The following is a 20,547-nucleotide window of genomic DNA, read 5'->3' on the forward strand; positions in this document are numbered from 1 at the left end:
CATTAGTCAATATGGTGGAATAATTCTTGTTAAATTAATTTAAAAAAATATTTATCATGGTATTGTTGAAAACACATTAAGAATCTATTATTGACATACCATAATTATAATATATCGCTTGATATCTTCATTTAACACCTGGTCTAAAGAAAATTCCAGTTCACCTAGTTCATGCGTCCGTGAATTCCGGTCAGCACATAAGGTAGTCGTGAAGACGCAGCGATGTATGATAGCGATGCCCTGTTTTTAAACTCTGACATTCACACACACTAACCGCGAACTGACGAAGGTGTATAAAATCTACGCACAAATTGTATTGATGTGAAGAGTTGAGTGTAAAACTGTTCCATCTATCATGCCTTTTCATAAGAGATAAAAAAATTCATGCTGAACACACAGTAAAACAGTGTTAGAAAGACGTGGCCATGTTTCCAATGTTCTGGTGGTATTCTCAAATCAGCCAATGGACTAAATGAAGTGTATTCATTCGTGGGTAACCGCGGGCATTTTTATGAATGTAACCTAAAGGTCACCTAAGGTCAAAAGTGACATTAACAGCTACGCCGAAAAATATACCAAACGTCTCCTTAATTCAGCAAAACACCACTCTTATCAGAGTATCTGAACAAACACGGTAAGATACAAAAACTTATCACATGGAATGGTGAGCCATACAGCATTTTACCATCTAACATAACTGAAGTCCAACTGAAAACGGACAAATTTAAACTAATTCAATTAGAATTTACTTAATATCTTCATTATCAAAAACCATACTTTACAATAAACTATCAAATAACATTGTGTTTTTTCTCTTTATTTTCTTTTATTATTTACAAAACATGACGATCATTTTCTTCAATTAGAAGTTCCTGAAAGAAAGAAAAGCTTGTGTAAGCAAGGTAACTCTAAAGGAACTGGATATGAAACACGTGGTTCTGTCCCTTATATATAAATGCTTATACAGGAATCTTATTACCCATTCTAAGTACAATGCAAGACTAAAAGACATTCAGCTGGCTAAAAACGTTCTCTCACTAAATGTACCAAATAAAATCAGAATTCTTATGATTTTGGATAAACAACTGGGTATTAAATAATATTTTTTTAACAAAAGCATTTGACCAAATAAAATTTATGTAACCAAATTTAATTCCTTCATTCCTCTTGAACTTATGGGCAAATTTGGAAAATGATGGAGTGAGCCATGACTGTTTATAGAGTTCTGTTAAATATGCTGTTGAAGTATAATTCCATTAACAAATAAAATCTCTAATGGGACATTGTTTATCTGCATATTTGCAAATGCTTAATTAGTGTTGACATATCTTTTTGGTATTCTAAGGTCAAAGAATGGATTGTTGACCATTGCCCTGGAATTCAAAATCATTTATAAATATTACATATACCAATATGTTAAATTTAATATAATTTAACGAAACGGTAGATAAATTATATTTTTGAATATGTTCACAATTTCAATAGTTGTTTTTATACAAACAAACAAAAGTAATATTCAATTCTAAAATGCAATTTAAGATCTAATGTCAACTCATGTTTAACCTGGCAGTAACAAGACATCTTAGTACACAGCATTATCAAGAAACAATGGTACAGGTTTTTATGTGCTGATAAAAGTGAACAAAATCAAAGTATCAAGGGACTGTTTGTATTTGAAGACACATACCCACTGTTATTTAAATTATGGCATTGGGAAAATTACAGTAAAGGAATTTACTATGTATGAAACAAACTAACTTAGCAATGAGGCCGTCACGTTTTGCCAGACGCGCAAGACAGTCGTCAGACTCGCCCTGAAAAACATCAAGCAATCTCAGCAATAATTTAAAACAATATTTAGAATTGTATGTTGTTGTTTTTTATGACAACTAGGGCAGTTTTAAAAACAGTATATCTTCTATACCACACTTTCACTATATTGCAAGTCAGAACTCCTGACTATGCCCCAAAAAACTGTAGAAAGGAAACAAGAATCCATAAAAATATATATTTAATAAATAAATTCATTACACAATAAAAACAGTCATACTTATCAAAAACGGTAAACTAAGTGTGATAGTCAAGACCAACACATTTTGAGTCAAATATTTTTTAACAAATTTCAACCAGTGTCGCAATGATTTTTTAAGAGCCTAAATTTTACATGTACCGTACATGTATTTAAGGGATCAAAACAAATATCAGAGCAATTCAATACAGATCAGCTATATATTTTTTCTTATTAAGTTTTATATTCATATTCTAAACAAGATCCAAAAGAGTTTAATGTCAACTGAGCACGTCACCTATGCCAAAGTCCTGTTTGAGTCCAATATTATTTTTTTTTAATCTACCAGCGTCGCAACAATTTTTTAAGTCTAAATTCTTTTAAGTGCTCAAAACAAATATAAGAGCAATTCAATACAGATTGGCTATATATTTTTCTTATTGAGTTTAATATTCATATTCTAAACAACATCTAAAAGATACAACAGTTTGATGTCAACTTGTCAAATTGAAGTTTACAGATCATGAAAAACATGTTGCATGCCTCATGGTGGGTGTTCTTAATATAATCTTAATATGATAAGGTTGAAAGTCAAACAATAGAACATACAACAACATGATCTTTACTGCATAAATGCATTCCTTGAAAATTTAAAACAATTACTTTTCTTAATAAAATTACTGTAATTATCAACACATAGTTTGGAACTTATTCATTGAATAAGCTTTTTTTTTAAATAAAATGTAGAATAAAGTATTATTTTGTTAATAAATATTAACAAAACTAGAAAGGTAATGAAATTGTGGTAAATTGTACTGGTCCTGTAATTTTATTCCCGTCCAACAAGTTATGGCTGGAGCCTGACTTCTTTGGAGCTATTTACAAGTCTGCAGTTATTTCAAAATTACTGAGACTGCTCAGAAAATCTAAATATCATTTTTTGATAAAAACCATATACCGGTAGCCCAAATATAACAATAATTTGGACCACATAATGTTTGATGTCTTTTATATGATGTGCATTTAATTTCCACATAATGTAATACACTTTAGTCAAAGCTGGTTTGAGCCTCAATATAAAATTGAAATAATTAAAATCAAGTCAGACTCTGGCAAATGTAAATGACAATCTAGAAATCTATTCCTTACCATTCTTCTGATAGCTCCACTGATGGCATAGGTCTTGTAACTTCCAGTCATTCTGCCAGTAGTCTCGTCGACCTAGAAACGATAACAACATTGACACAATTACATACATCATTTACCAAGAAAAGATAACAGATTTATTTATGATCGTATGTAAATACACAGAACTAGGGGTGCAATGATGTTCCAGTTAATTGGTACACTGGGTATATTAAAATGGTATTGCAAGCAAGAAATATATCAATGAACATTTACTGTATTGTTGAACCCCTACATAGGACAAAACTAGATTTAATACACACAAAAAGAAACATGTAACAATTTTTATTATATACCTGTCAATGCTTTTAACACAAGAGGGCCTGAAAGGCCCAAAGTCGCTCACCTGGGATTCAAAGGAACTGACCTGTTCTGTGCTGCCCAAGATGTCATTAGAACAATATGTTCATACCAGCTTTCATGACATGTGAACACCCTGGCAGCCATGTTTTTCAACAGACCAGAACCATTTTCATACACATCCAAGATATCATTAAAACAAATACATGTATACTGACAAAGTTTGATGAAGATTCATAAGTCCATATAAGGAAAAATGCCACGCCCCCTTGGCGGCCATGTCTTTCCACCAACTGGAACCATTTTCGAACTCATCCAAGATATCATTGGGACAAATCATCTTACCACGTTTCATGATGATCGGACAATAAATGTGGCCTCTAGAGTGTTAAAAAGGTTTTACTAAAGCATGATACATGTATATAGCCATATTAGGAAAAATGCCCCGCCCCTGGTGGCCATGTTTTTTAAGCAACCGAAACCATTTTCAAACTCATCCAAGATATCATTAGGACAAATCTTCTAACCAAGTTTCATGAAGATCGGAAAATAAATGTGGCCTCTAGAGTGTTAACAAGGTTTTACTAAAGCATGATATATAGCCATAATAAGGAAAAATGCCCCGCCCCCTGGTGGCCATGTTTTTTAAGCAACCGAAACCATTTTCGAACTATTCCAAGATATCATTAGGACAAATCTTCTGACCAAGTTTCATGAAGATTGGAAAATAAATGTGGCCTCTAGAGTGTTAACAAGGTTTTACTATAGCCATATAAGGAAAAATGCCCCGCCCCCTGGCAGCTATGTTTTTCAACCAACCAGCATCATTTTTTAACTCATCCAAGATATTATTGGGGTGAATCTTCTGACCAAGTTTCATAAAGATCGGATTATTAAATGTGGCCTCTAAGGTGTTAACAAGATTTTACTATAGCCATATATAGCCATATAAGGAAAAATGCCCCGCCCCTTGGCAGCCATGTTTTTCAAGCAAACGTAACCATTTTCGAACTCATCCAAGATATCATTGAGACCAATCTTCTGACCAAATTTCATGAAGATTGGACAATAAATGCGGCCTCTAGAGTCTTAACAAGGTTTTACAATAGCCATACAAGGAAAAATGCCCCGCCCCTTGGCAGCCATGTTTTTCAAGCAAACGTAACCATTTTGGAACTCATCCAAGATATCATTGAGGCCAATCTTCCGACCAAATTTCATGAATATTGGACAATAAATGTGGCCTCTCGAGTGTTAGCAAGGTTTTACTAAAGCCATACAAGAGAAACTGCTCCGCCCCCTGGCGGCCATGTTTTTTTCACAGATCTGGACCATTTTCGAACTCGTCCGAGATATCAATGAAACCAATGTTTTGACCAAGTTTCATGATGATTGGGAAAAAATTGTGACTTCTAGAGTGTTCACAAGGTTTCTCTATAGCCATATAAGGAATACTGCCTCTCCCCTTGGCGGCCATGTTTTTCAACGGACCGGAACCGTTTTTGAAGTCAACCAACATATCATTTAGACAAACATTTTGACAAAGTTATATGAAGATTGGGCATCCAATGTGACTTCTAAAGTGTTCACAAGTTTTCTTATTTTTGACCTAGTTTTTGACCCAGCATGACCCAGTTTCGAACTCAGTCGAGGTATCAATGGAACTAATGTTCTGACAAATTTCATGAAGATCAGACAATAAATGTGGCCTCTAGAGTGTTCACAAGGCAAAATGTTGACAACGGATGATGCAAGACAGACAAAAAGCGATCACAAAAGCTCACCATGAGCACGTTGTGCTCAAGTGAGCTAAAAAACCAGGTTGTATCAATCGTTGAATTAAATCTCATATTATGCTACTCGCTGTTTTCTGATTCCGTATTACCATACTAGCCTGACTACTTTCACCGAAATAGGAAATCCCCATTTCATAATTATTATGAAATGTTTTACGTAGATATATAACGGAGTAAATCGTGCGACGTCATTGCTATGACAAAACACAGTAGTTTTATTTTAACTCTCTGGAGTCTAAGGACATGTCAGACGTAGTGATTTTTAACAGTAAACTATTTGTTTAAAACATCGAACGAATGCAAAACATATTTTGGAGTGTGTGTTCATGCAAAAATGCAAATTTCAATAGGAATACAATAAAATAGTGTGGTTTAAACTAAGTTTTGATAAAGGCATGGAAGAATAGAAGTGGAAGTGCATATCGTTTCAACGTTTTGTTATAAGCATTGGATTAAAGTTGTCAACTTAATTGTTATAAGCATTGGATAAACGATGTCATTAAGGGGAGTGTGTCGGAAACCTGTGTTTTCCCGGTTCAAATGTTTACATGTTACTTTACATAAATTGTATTCATACGCTTCTTAAATAAACTATGGTGTACCTGCTTAAGTCGTTGTTTTTTCAGTATTGTTAAAGTAAAAAAATACAATTGTTTATTGTTTTCGTAAGTTGTTGTATATCATAAAAGGAATATTACGCTAGTCAATTGTTCCAAGAGTTTGTATCAGTCTCGTGGCTTGTGCTATTTCGCATCACACTCAAGGCTCCGCCTCTTGTGCGATACGTCATCACACAATTTGACAAGCCACTCGACTGATACATGTACAAACTCTTGGAACAATTGACTAGCGTAATATTCCGTATGAATTAAGATACCAACACACAGATCAAACAGTTTGTGTTACATGTATCTCTTAGCAAACTGCCAATTGCACATATTATTATATCACATTAACATGTTCAGCAGTTATTCTGCTTTCTTTATATGCCATTTTTCGAGCAAAATCGTTCGAAAATTGAGGATTCATGTAATTTGTATTTTCAAACTTACCTCAGCAAAGTTTATTTGGATGGATGCATGATCCTTAGAAGCAATTATTCTGTTACTGGCAGAGCTGAAAAATAAGTTATATTCATAAAACCAAAGAAACAAAAACAAACTGTTTTCATAAATTCATAATAAAGTTATGCCACAAGCACAAAGACACAGGGGTACCTTAATAATTTGTGGGATGTTTTTCGAGAAGTTTTTCTTGTAGTTTATGTTGGCAAGTAACCGTTCGTGGTCATTTTTCGTCCAAGGCATCCTTTCCCAATAAAATGGTACATAGTTTACAAAAATTGACCCCCATTTAGTCACTGAATGGCTCAAAAATGTTGATGTAGGTGATTTTCCTGTGTCAAGAGATACCTACCTTGTTTATATGTATCAGAATTTATTTATTTTTGATGAAAAAAGTTGTTTTATGACATATTGATAGTGTTAAAGTGACTTGGCCACGCGCTCAATACCTGTGCCTTTAGGCAAACATTGAAAAAAAAATTATTGATAAAGCAGTGCCATAGCTTCTTGAACATGCCCAATTTGTTGAGTTATTAAACCTCTTGTACCTCTTAAAATTATGACTAAAATAAACAAGAAACCGTCGGAGACGGGTGATGCTCCCCAAAGGTTTTTTTCGTCACAAGATTGCACTTTATATTCAGATAAAAGGAAACGTCTTGAGGGGCATAACTTTGGACAAAATAATACGATGGATGGTTTAGCAACTAAACAATTTCAAAGGGCCATAACTCTCTAAATAAATCATCTAACCTGAACCCACAAATAACATGCGCATCTCCTCAAGGTAGTTAAGGTTAATGTTAAGTGCCAAAATGACCCCACACATGAACCAAATAAAATCACCAACAGCATAGGCCAGTTATATATATTTAAGGTACTACTACCATTGAATTTCGTCAATGAAGCCCGACAATGACACTATGCGTTTTCAAAATGAACATGTTTATCACATGAGTTGCTATTTATAGATTTTGGAAGAAGTCTAAGTTTCCACTTGCATAGCATGCGATCAAGAGGAGTTATGATGTTATAAAATATTTTTCATGAAACTATATCATTTTCCTATTATCTCCATAACAATGACGCTTACGTGAAATTCACTAATTCAATAGAATCTTGATACATTTGAGACTCCTCCCGATTTAATTTCATCTGTTGTCCATCTTGGTCAGCGGTTTGTATTGATCTGCATTTATGAATTTGTTAAATATTGCTTACATTTTATATTTATTCGATTATATAACTTGAAAACCTCATAAAAAAATTATAAAAATTGAAGAACAAATGGATCGGTAATAATTTATAAATTATCGAAATTAAAAAGAAATATTTTTTGAATATACTTCCGGCAAATGATGGCTAGCTGAACAAGTAAACATGACAAGACAATAACAAATGCATTTTTTTATCGATGACAGGGATTTTATAGAAATGTAAGTGTTCAGTTGGTTTAATATGAACGTGTGCCCAACATTTGTATAATTCATTTTTCCGATGCCACAAATATTATGCTTAGATTGTTAATTAAAATATTGTTGTCGACTTCCTTTGAACCGGATGTTTTATGCCCCACATGTTTAACTAACGTGTATGAAGTTCGAGATGTGACATAAACATGTTTAAAGGTAGCCAATTAGTCGTCATTCCGAGTCCTATATATTTCAAATGAACAATCAAAGTGTTTGCCTTTTGGTAATATAGTTTATTTTTTGTAATTCTGTCATTTTGTGACTATAATGAGAACTGTATTGCGAGTAAATAAGTAATTTTGAAACTTAAGGTTCACTGGAAAGTACTTAAAGTAGTTCCCAATTATTGTGTTAACTTTTGACAGTTTTTTATGTTTTTCTTTTGCATATTTTAGGATTGTGGTGTGTGTTGTGTGGACTTTTCATTTGTAGTACCTAACATTAAGTGTATACAATTTTTTGACCAAAGGAATTTGTTCAATTTAACTCTGTTTGTTATTTTGATAATTTCATGCATGCACTGTATTAGTTCTGGCTACCGTCCATAACTTTAAATGTCGCTTATTATGATTTTTGACAGGTGCGACTTTATAGTTATGGACCAACCCCATTAGGAAAGTCAACCAGAAATTCCCGAAAAGTAGACAGTTAACAAAGACCGGTCCAAAACAGCTTTTAAATGCAGTTGTTGGCCCAAATCAATCACTTGATCGGAAAGATTGACATTTTTCACATTTAACTGATATATTCTTTCACAAAATACTATCTTAAACATTTAAAATGTATCTATTCTGCTCTCACATATCGAGAAAAACAGCAATGTGACAGACTTTCTTGAAATGCGAATCTCCCGAGATTTCACGGTCATATGACGGTATTTCTATTTTTAGTAACAAACCATGTGGCCAAGTGTTTTCAAATTCAGAATGACATATCCCGCAGTGCCTTCCCCAGGAATTTGTTCAGGCGCCCCGGGTGTGACGTTGATTTTTTTTAATTTAACGTGTCATTTCACGTTCTGTGGTGCGTTATAACTAAAAAAAAACAGCGTCAAAAGACGTCGTTTGGTGCGCTATGACTCTTCAAAGAAATCCCCAGTCATTTAAAAATATACTTTTTTATATTGTTTAATTGTTTTAAAACTTTTCCGCACAGATAGTAAAATCCAGACTCGAACGATTCCCCAATACATCAGTTTCAACCCGACTCTATTACTGTATACTAACTATTTTTCAAGTTTCTATTTATTACCCGATAATCCCGTTTATTCCGTTTTTATCAATCTCTTTCTGGTAAATATTTACGATAAAAGCTTTCAGTTATTTCTTTAACACAAACCTTGCCATTTTTAAGTGACTATTTATAGATTTGATAAAATATTGCCTCTGAATATGCGTCAATCCCCTGACCTGTTGTGTGCTTGTTAAAACGCTCAATACACGCCATTTGTATGCAATAGACGCGACGGTGTACATGCTGCATAATTTTCGCGCTCTTTTTAATTGAGAAAAAGATTCGACACAAAATAAGTTTGCACTGCTGATTTGAAGCAAAATATTTAACGTTGCGGTAACATTTACATTCGGAAGTGTGTTTCGGATTAAAAACGCGTCAACATCGACTTACGGTAATGGGTTTCGGATTACAAATTTAATTATTCCCATTTGAGATTTCAACAAATATTAACCGTTGCGTTATAATTTCAACGATAATTTGTTTACACACTTTACGAGTCGAATAAATGTTTTGACGGAATTATGCATGAAATTCACGTTGTCCACGAGGATCACGGCCGGTTGCCATCATCAGTATTCTAACTATCGATTATCGGACGAAACATTTACAAGTGTGCGTAATTAATTCAACGAAAATTTGTTAAAGCGCATTACGTGTCGAATAAATGTCAGAAAAACGAGGTGAATCAGTTCTATAAATGGACATGTTGAAATATACATGTACTGGAATTAAATAAACTGTTATCACATAATTGTAACCGAGAGTCATTTGCACAACTTACTCGCTATAATAATTAATTGTTTACCACTTGCAATTAATTTCTCGTATTAATTATGAGTCATAGGTAACACTTGTTTACAGTTAAAAGGTGTGATGATGATGCCCGAAACCGTCTTTAATGTTCTGTACTGTACTAATTACCGGTTTTATATTACTCAAATGGTACAACTTCTTGCTAATCAAGCTGCGATAAACTCTTACTTCATGCCCGACGTCAATAAAAAATAATGGTCGATAGTTAACCCCGCCCTCATAAGCATTCGCGTAACCGATTGGACGATGAACTTCACAGTTTGACGACTGGAAAGTTACCAGATACATCCTTGTCAGCATTTAAATGACCGTGTAATGTGGCTAGAATAATCGATACGCGCGTCATGCTATTCTCTTATCAGTGGATTATCCATTACCCCATGTGGTGTTTATGGCGATTACTTGTGAAAGTAGGTACCGAGTGCTCTTTTAAAACAGGGAATATTGATACACTGATAGGGAAACCTTGATTTTTTTTGGACAATCTCCACTTTCTTTTACTGAAGAATACATTGATCGGAAAATTTCAAGCGCCCCGGGGACTCTGATTTCGAAATTCAAGCGCCCCGGCAAGGGGCGCTTAAATGGCCTGGGGAAGACCCTGTCCCGGTATTTTAATTATTCTGGCTTATTTTGTAAACAAATTGTAGTGTCAATACAAAGTCAAAGTAAATATTATATAAAACTACCTGATTCACAATGAAATCAGTCTTATAATCCACCAGACGTAAGTTGTTAATCACAAATAATAGATTTCAGAAAACGAAAGTAATGTTTACAATTTCAGCATAAAATGTCAAGGTCGATCCGATAGTATCCAAATGAAAACTCATCACGTGACAAAGTGATAATGGCGTCAAAATTGTGAATTTAGACTGATGAGAGTTACTTTCATCTATTGTAAGATGCATTTGAAACATTTGAACCTTGAAATATTCCTCGATGCAGTAATTTATATTCATTCACCAATATATCGTCGCTGTCGTTCTCAAACCTCGTAGCTACAAAATGACAACTTTTCAGGAGAGAGAAAAAACCGTCTCATTTTTTAATAGGAAACCTCGTAGTTGCAAATAATTTTTTTATAAAAACTTTTTTGTCAAATTTGTCCAAACGAAACGACGAACCTATAGGTGAAATGGCGTCGCTACGACTTTTCGCCAGGAAAAAAGCCAACAATCATTCTACAACATTTCGTCACGTCACGTGGCTTTTTCAAGGGCTCTGATTGGCGTGGAGCTACGAGATATAGCACAAAACACGCGCCAGACTTCATATATTCGGAAAAGACAAAAAAAAGATTTTGAAAATTTTGGAGCTACGAGGTTTAAGAACGACAGCGATGATATGTAGAAATGTATCCAAGAAATGAGCTTTCTTTGATTTATAGCGTGACATAAATATGTATGACTCTGGATGACTTTCGATACGGGGTTGGCTTCAGCATACAGGTATGTCAATACTATATTAACTGTACGCTGTAGTTTCTTTAGCTAGCGCTGTATATTTCTTCAAAAGCAACATTTTGCATCATATTTTTTTTATTAGCATTTTCTTATATGTTCTACAAGTGTTTACGAGGCTATTGACAAATAAATTGAATTTATTGCCATAATATTTATTGAAGTATTCCTATGTGAAGAATACGCCTTTTTACACTTTACATGAGCCTTAAGCTTCCCATAAAGCTTCATTGAATGCCAGTCAGCAGTTCAGGGGGGGGGGGGGACAAGAATTGCACTACACTACGCGGCCCGCGATTTTTTCCTAAATCACCGCGTTTGGGCCAACGTGGCTAATCGCGGTGATTCGTGATAACACTATACGGGTGTACTGTTGGTAGCTGGCCAATCAGCATTGAGCTCGCTTACACATGACATGACGTTGTCAAATGAAACGTGAGGATTGGTGGAGCTATCGGATGATATTGGGTCATTCATGTGCAGATGTTGTATAATTTGAATACATTTAATATCGCCGTCTGCCTCCAAAATAGCGACCGGTGGGAAAGTCGTATAAAGAGATAAACAAATGAAACAAAAACGTGACAATACCGTCAATAAATATTTCTAAGCTGACCACTTTTTATCTTTCTACCGAATATTTACCGATCTGAATTAAAGTAGCAACCCCAGTCATTTTTTAGATATGTTTTTGTGTGTTTGTAAATAGTTTCATTGCAAAGAAAATACAAAGACCTTTATAAATCAGTTTAAATTGTTGAAATATCTCATCTAGAACCAAAGTTATGAAGGTTTTAAGTTCTAGAAAAAATCTTATTTTGTTGATTTTTTCCCATATATTTATATAGGCAACCGTAATGACAGTTCGCGGACCCGGATGGTTTCTTAAAAATACTAATTGTTTCATAACTTCTGTTCTTTTCCAAATATTTAAATGAAATTTGGTACACTAGTAGATTTTTTCATGAGGAATCTAAAAAACATACTTAAAATCTGATCAGAAAACAGGAACATCCGTATGTAAGCAAACAAAACATGAAATCAGTTGTTGTTTTTTATTGCAGCCCTTTTTTCTTCAAATCGATTTCTATACGAACAAATCAAAAACAACCATTTCTATAAAACAACAATTCTTGACAATATCTAAGATTTTCTCAAGAGGAATCTAAAAAACATACCTACTTAAAATCTGATCAGAAAAGAGGAACATCCAAATATAAGCAAACAAAACATGAAATCAGTTGTGTTGTTTTTTTTCACCCTTTTTCTTCATATCAATTTCTACATGAACAAATCATAAACCAGCGATTTTTTTTTGTCCAATTGGGAAAAGTACCCATACCTGTCCAATTGGGAAAAATTGAGTCGTGAATGCCTGAAAATTGGGAAAAATCGTCTCGTGAAACCCTCAAATTGGGAAATTGGTATATTTGATTTTATGCTCCCAAATACTTGAAGATTGATAACCTCCCATTTTTTAGCCCCAGCGCCCTCACACTACTTTAGGGAAAGGGGTCCGCAGCCCTTAGGAGGGAGAATTTTTCGCGGCGTTTCTCTTTTTGGGGGATTTATTTACTTACTCTCTCATTATTACATTTGTACATGTTTGCACTATATTCATGGTGAAACTCGCGAGATTGCGGTACTTTTTCACCCAAAATATAAAATGACCACCGCGTGTCGGTGACAAGGCCCTCACACTACTTTGGGGGAAGGGGTCCGCAGCCCTTAGGAGGGGGAATTTTCGCGGTGTTTCCCTTTTTGGAGGATTTTCACTTACTCTCTCATTATTTCATTTGTACATGTTTGCACTATATTCATTGCATTTTTCATAATTTAGTATGTTTGAAAAGATTAAATTAAAATAGAATTGAGATATAATATTCATGAGACACATCTTTCTATAAAAAAATAAAAAAAAAAAAAAATTTGGGGGGGGGAATTTTTCCCCCCAAAAGGGGAAAAAAGTATACTTTTCAGGTGGCGGACTGCCGCCGTAATTCGCCGGCAGATTTGATAGATTGAGGGCCCTGGTTGATTTAGGTAAAAATCGCGGGCCGTGTAGTGTATATGTACAGTTTATAGAAAATTTCAAAGGGCCATAACTCTTTGAAAAATCATCCGACCATAACAGGCTGATAATATGCACATCTGTTGGTAGTGAAGCTTCCCATAAGGTTTCATTGAATTTCGGTCATTAATTGCTGAGAAATAGCCGGGACAAAAATTGTGCACGGACGGACACACGGACAGACGAAGCGGCGACTACGTGCTCCCCCCAAAAAATTCGGGGTAGCATAATTAAGAAACCAATCTTAACATGACAAGAAAACTGATTTAGTGTTTACCATTTGCGGGGGATGTACATATCCACAAATTCACCAGCGTCGTTCTGCATGTTGGAGTTTGGTTATAGACCTCTACCTAAAACATAGAAATGCAAATTAAGTAATGTTATGTTCGTGAAATGATCTGCAAATATATAAAAATTACAATTTATCAAGAGCAGCTATTAACATGCCTTAACTTAGAAAATGGCGACAGGAAAAGGAAGCCACACGTGTTATTAAGTATCGACAAGAAAGTAAAATAAAGAAAATTATAGGTTACACTTCACTTTGTTCTTTTATACAGAAGTGCTGGAAGAAGTAGTATTTATAAGTAGAACTGGCGGACGTAGAAGTGGTAGTAGTAGTAGTAGTAGTAGTAGTAGTAGTAGTAGTAGTAGTAGTAGAAGTAGTAGTAGTAGTAGTAGTAGTAGTAGTAGTAGTAGTAGTAGTAGTAGTAGTAGTAGAAGTAGTAGTAGCAGTAGTAGAAGTAGTAGTAGTAGTATCTATCTATATCTATCTATATATACTGCTAGTCGCCAACAATTAGCATTACAAGCAGGTGCGTGTCAGTGCTAGGAAATTAAGGAAGAAGTGCATAGGAGATAAAATTAATACATAATGTATTTGTGAGACATAGAAACAAAGGTGATAGTGTTAGTTAAAAGAAGGAATATACAGATAAAAGGTTAAAAACAGCCAACCTGCTTAGAAACTGTGGTCTAGTTTGGTCACCCCCAGCCTAAACTGGTCCAGGGTAGGTGCCTGTACAATATTGGCTGGTAGAGAGTTCCATAGGACAATAGTGGCTGGATAGAAGGAGAATCTATAGTAGTTGCTTGGAGTAGGGATTTGTCTGAATGAAAGAGGGTGCAAATGTCTAGTGAGCCGGGTCGGAGGAGTGACATAGGGAGGCATTGGTACAGCAACCAGTCCGTGGACAATTTTATAGAACATCAGTAGCCGGGAGTCATACCTTCTGTTCTCAAGTGAACGCCACCCTAATTTGTCTAGCATGTGTGTGACACTGTTGTGATATGAGTAATCATTTGTAACCCATCGAGCGGCCCTGCGTTGGACCATCTCGATCTTGTTTATGTTGTGTTGTGTGTGTGGGCTCCACACTGAGCTACTATACTCAAGTTGTGGGCGGACCAGGGTTTTGAAGGCAAATTCTCTAATGCGTGGGTGTTTTATGGGAATGTTTCGTTTGATGAAGTTTAGTGTTTGACTGGCTGTTGCAGTAACCTGGTTTATGTGTTTATTCCAGCTGAGGTCAGATGTGATGCTAACACCCAAGTATTTAGCATCACTAACTGTTTCTAGAATATGACCGTGGAGTGTGTAAGTGGATTTGTAGGGACGTTTTGACCTGGTGATGTTCATAACCGTACACTTGGAAGGATTAAATTCCATATCCCAAGTGTGTTCCCATTTTTGTAGCCGATCTAGATCTTCTTGCAGGGTATTTTGTTCAGTGGGATTGTTGACCGTGATGTAGACAGCAGTGTCATCAACAAATAACCGGACCTGTGACACTATGTTTTCTGGCAGATCGTTTATGTAGAGCAAGAAGAGGAGAGGGCCGAGAACAGAGCCCTGGGGGACACCTGATGTGACTGGAACCTCGTCTGAATTGTCACCATTTACCAAGACAGACTGAAGTCGACCTATAAGGAAAGATTTGACCCATTGTAATGTGCTATCTTGGATGCCGTGTTGGTGCAGTTTGTAGAGTAACTTCATGTGATTGACCTTGTTGAACGCTTTCGAGAAATCCAGGAGTATTAGATCTGTTTGTTGACCATGAATAAGGTTCCTGGATAAGTCCTCTACAAGTCCTATGAGCTGTGTCTCGCATGACAGTTTTGACCTAAAGCCATGCTGGAGATGGAAAAGAATGTTGTTGACCTGGAAGTGTTTGGTGATGTTTGAGGCGACGATATGTTCCATGACTTTGCAAAGAACACATGTCAGTGAAATCGGCCTGTATGTAGCAGGGTTACTTTTGTCGCCTTTTTTGAAAAGGGGGGTGACGTTCGCCTTGATCCAGTCGGAGGGGACAGTGCCTGTGTCTAGAGATTTTTGAAAGATTCTGGTAACCAAGGGGGCAATTTGTACGCTTAGATTTTTAAGGACAATAGGCTTGATATTGTCAGGGCCGCAAGCTTTGCCAGTCTGCAAGTTGGACTGAAGCTTTTGGACACCACTTACACTTATGGAGATTTCGGGCATTTTGGGGTATTTTGTCTTAGGGGTGTTTCTAAACAGGGTTTGGGCTTTCATTAAACAGAGTTGACCTAATTTTAGAGGATTCATTGGGGTGAAGACGGACTGAAATTGGCGATTGAGGAAGTTTGCTTGACCCTTGCTATCAGTGATAAGATTATCATTTTCCAGTATAGGAGCGATACCTTGGGTATCCTGTTTAGCATTTTTGATTGTGGAGAAGAGCTTCTTACGGGAGAAATTTTGACCTATGTGGGGGGTGTCTGGATCACCGGACTGCGCTTCGAGTACGTATTCAAGGTAACTGTTGTGGGCCTGATTTATTTTATTTTTAACCTGATTTCTGAGTTTTCTATACTGTTGTTTGACCTTGGGACTGCCAGTTTTCTGTTTAACATACAATTTATTTCTTTTTCAGTCCTACTCAGTTACTCCCAGGACGGCTAGATTTTAGCCATCGGCTTATCAGCAGAACTAATTAGTGTTAACTGTTCTGTGGTCATAAAGCACACTCCCCTGTCAGGCTGACAACAGCCTGCTTGGCGATAATAAATGTACCTAGGTGTTATATCTGGCCAAATCTGAATATGCTGCAACATGTTTCAGAGAGTTATCGACCAGTGTAATTATCAGTTGTGCCAAATATTCATAGCCAATACAACATTTATTTTGATATTTTATATTTATAAAACAGGTAAGCTTGAAATTTGTTAGTAAAATAATTTCATGTTCACCTTTGTTACATCTTAAATGTGACATGTAACAAGCACCGAACATGTAATATGAAATGATTGAAATTAAAACTAATAGAAGTTATTTTGATTTTAAAACATAGTTTTCTTTACTCTATCAGATTGAGAACCAAAATGACTTTTCATATTCCATGACTGAGGTAACTTAGAATAGTTTTTGACGAAAGTGATTCAGAATATATTATCATTGATGAGTTCAAAGCATTTCTAAAAAACAATAAGTGTGGAGTTGAACCAGCAATTAAAAGTGGCAACATTTTCAGTTGGTTGAAAGGAAAAGATCACAGTATAAAATGTGTTGAAGGAAAATCTTTAATTAAACTGGAGAGCATATAGTGCAATACTGCATGTCATATCGCGACACACATGAAGTGTGTAGACAGGTTACGAAGGAATTAAGGGGATATTAGTTAAATAGTCAGAGGAAACCCCCATAACATTTACAAAAGAGATATACAAACATATAGTTAATGCTGATTTTCTATCTAAAGTTTTTTTGTCAGACTTAAAATTGAGGAAAGTGGCATTACAACATTAAATTCATTTTACAAAAATGAGTTTACTGAAGAAAGCTGGAGGAAAATATGTTTCTTTGAAATGCATTTTATGAGAGAAGGAGATACTGGCATATATGACTACAATAGCAAAATGTTGCTTTCAAATTTTGTAGCCTTATGCTGCATAATTACATTTTACTTTAATTCTGATATACATAATGTTTTATTTTGATTGTGTAGGAAGTTGTAAGGGTTCGAACACATGATATTGATAAGTTTATACATAATGTTAGTTATCGTTAGTATTAATCATTATTACAAGAGTTCCGCGGTCGGAGATGACCGCATTGAAGCCGGATTTTTGATTTAAATGACAGGAAAGTACCTTTCGTGTTTTTGTCAATGCAATACTTAAATTACTGAAATATTGTTCAAAGGTCAAAATGAAATGTAAGTACTTTTCAAGGCATGAGCAAAGTTTGAGATTCTAGGTCCAAGCATACCAAAGTTACAACAATTTTAACATTTTAACATTTAAGTTCACAGTGACCTTGACCTTCAAATGAATGACATTGAAATGAATGACCTTGAAATGACCAGTGGTCATCTAAGTGTGCTTGCAAACCTTTACGTCAAGTTTGAGATTCTAGGTCCAAGCATACCAAAGTTATAACAATTTTAACATTTTAACATTGAAGGTCACAGTGACCTTGACCTTCAAATGAATGACATTGAAATGACCAGTGGTCATCTTCTAGTACTGGCCAATCTTTATTTCAAGTTTGAAGACTCTAGGTACAAGCATACCAAAGTTATAACATGAAATAAGAACTTTAACATTTTTACATTCAAGGTCACAGTGACCTTGACCTTCAAATGAATGACCTTGAAATGTCCAGTGGTTACTTACTAGTTCTGGCCAACCTTCATGTCAAGTTTCAAGACTCTAGGTCCAAGCATACCAAAGTTATAACAACTTTAACATTTTTACATTCAAGGTCACAGTGACCTTGACCTTCAAATGAATGACCTTGAAATGTCCAGTGGTTACTTACTAGTTCTGGCCAACCTTCATGTCAAGTTTCAAGACTCTAGGTCCAAGCATACCAAAGTTATAACAACTTTAACATTTTTATATTGAAGGTCACAGTGACCTTCACCTTCAAATGAATGACCTTGAAATGACCAGTGGTCATCTGTTAATCCTGGCCAACCTTCATGTCAAGTTTGAAGACTCTAGGTCCAAGCATACCAAAGTTATACCATGAAATAAGAACTTTAACATTTTTACATTCAAGGTCACAGTGACCTTGACCTTCAAATGAATGACCTTGAAATGACCAGTGGTTACTAACTAGTTATGGCCAACCTTCATGTCAAGTTTCAAGACTCTAGGTCCAAGCATACCAAAGTTATAAGAACTTTAACATTTTTTATATTGAAGGTCACAGTGACCTTGACCTTCAAATGAATGACCTTGAAATGACCAGTGGTCATCTGTTAATCCTGGCCAACCTTCATGTCAAGTTTGAAGACTCTAGGTCCAAGCATACCAAAGTTATACCATGAAATAAGAACTTTAACATTTTCGAGCACGCCGCCACCCCGCCCGCCCGCCCCCCCCGCCCGCCCGACAACATCAATCTATAAGCCGAGATTTTTTCGAAAAAAATCCGGCTAAAAATCTAATTGATCAGGTACCGTATAACGGAGCAATCTTTCGACTGACTTTATGTAGCTAGCCTACATAGTGTTGGAATTTATGTCTTGAATCTGAATAGATGTGTGTAAGTGGTTACATATTAAAAAATAAGTGTACACAAAAACAAGAATGCTGTTATTTTACAGAGAAGAATTTCAAACAAGAAAGTAACATGATGTTTGATGAAGTAGTGCACAGATGGATAATATGTTTGAAGTAGATCAATGCAAAATTCATGTTGATAAGACTTTAAGTTGGGACATTTTGGTATTTAATATTTATCAGCCACAGGATACTACATCTAATTAATTCATTTAATTATATAATTTAAGTTCAACATTCCACTAGCAAATATCATGCTGGATACTCATGTTGATAGTCCTGTAAAGTTGTTTTTTCAAAAATTTGTTGTTTAACTTACTGATTAGTAAGTTCAAGGTTACCTGTTATGTATATTATGTGAACATTTGTTATGTGAATTACAATGGTGAAGTTGGTATTTGGTATAAATTAATGTTTTTTTCCATGAAATGTCCTTGTAAGAAAAGTTAGGGTTACAATCATGACGGTACTAAATATAAATGTATACAGCAGCTTGTCATTCTATTATTATAAATTGACAATAATTCTATAGAGTTTATGTGGAATACTGTTAATGCAAAATTAATGTTTTTTTCCATGAAATGTCCTTGCAAGAAAAGTTTGGGTTACAATCATGACAGTAGGCCTACTAAATATAAATGTATACAGCAGCTTTATCATTCTATTATTATAAATTGACAATAATTCTATTGAGTTTATGTGGCATACTATTAATGCTATTTCAACTTGTTTATATGAACATTAATGGATGTACATTGAAAATATAAGGAATATTCAATTGCTTACTTCTGAATAATTTGATAATTATGTGTAATAAAAATTATCTGCATTATAATTTTATATAATATAATTATAATTATGCTCTGAGATCATTACATACTTTTCGCATATTCATATACTTTACATAACATAGTTTAATTAACGTGTTGTAAATTCAATAATAAACTATGTACATGTTTTGATCTGTTTTTTTATATTTTAATCCATCATTGAAATACAAGCACGATGCCTTTATTAAAATGTGCTTTAGTTTTTTAATATTAATTAACTCTTGATACCTATTAAAATGCATGCCCCTGTAATTTTCTACAATCAAATTATTCATTTAGTGTGTGAGCAATGTTTAAAACCCTCTGAATTCTCAGCATTCTACACCAGTATCTTGTAATTAGATATGGCCAATAAATCCCCTCAAGTTATCACTACCAACAGTGATCAGCTCTTCACACCACTTTGACAATGACCCCTAAACAGTTAGATAGATTAGCCTATGATCTTGTTGAATCTATGGGGAAAGGAGTAACCAAGAAGGACTGTTTTCTTATTTGTCTTAGGATACTTTGGGTGATCCAGGGAAGAGAGGGTTTTGATCCTAACCTCTTTGAGGGAATAAAGAGGTTTGATCCCTCTCGGAGAAGGTCCTTGAATTCAGTCCATAGCTCTTCGATGGACTTAGATTGGTAATTTGTGAACATGGTAGGGGACCTAGAAACAATGTATTGTTGAAAGTTGACCCAATTTGCTTTATGGAATAGGTGTACAGTGCGGGGCTTTTGTCGATTTAGTCGGGGTTTGATATCGGAAGTGATTTGAACAATGTC

General features: G+C 35.1%; 1 protein-coding gene across 2 annotated transcripts in view; it reads right to left on the reverse strand.

Annotated features, from left to right (window-relative positions):
* Nucleotides 1-801: 801 nt before the first annotated feature.
* Nucleotides 802-20,547, reverse strand: part of LOC127862007 (40S ribosomal protein S21-like) — a 21,024-nt gene continuing 1,278 nt past the window's right edge. The window contains exons 1-6 of one of the 2 annotated variants that reach the window (XM_052400869.1): nucleotides 13,859-13,929; nucleotides 13,686-13,761; nucleotides 6,342-6,405; nucleotides 3,158-3,229; nucleotides 1,759-1,814; nucleotides 802-872 (exon numbers count right to left, since the gene is read on the reverse strand). In XM_052400869.1, the coding sequence (XP_052256829.1) occupies nucleotides 863-872; nucleotides 1,759-1,814; nucleotides 3,158-3,229; nucleotides 6,342-6,405; nucleotides 13,686-13,735 (252 nt within the window). In that variant the 5' untranslated portion in view covers nucleotides 13,736-13,761; nucleotides 13,859-13,929 and the 3' untranslated portion in view covers nucleotides 802-862. Of the gene's footprint in view, nucleotides 873-1,758; nucleotides 1,815-3,157; nucleotides 3,230-6,341; nucleotides 6,406-13,685; nucleotides 13,762-13,858; nucleotides 13,930-20,547 lie in introns of those variants that run through there. The other variant, XM_052400870.1, reaches the window with a different exon arrangement.

This window comes from Dreissena polymorpha, chromosome 16 (assembly GCF_020536995.1).
Source record: "Dreissena polymorpha isolate Duluth1 chromosome 16, UMN_Dpol_1.0, whole genome shotgun sequence".
Taxonomy (NCBI): Eukaryota; Metazoa; Mollusca; class Bivalvia; order Myida; family Dreissenidae; genus Dreissena; species Dreissena polymorpha.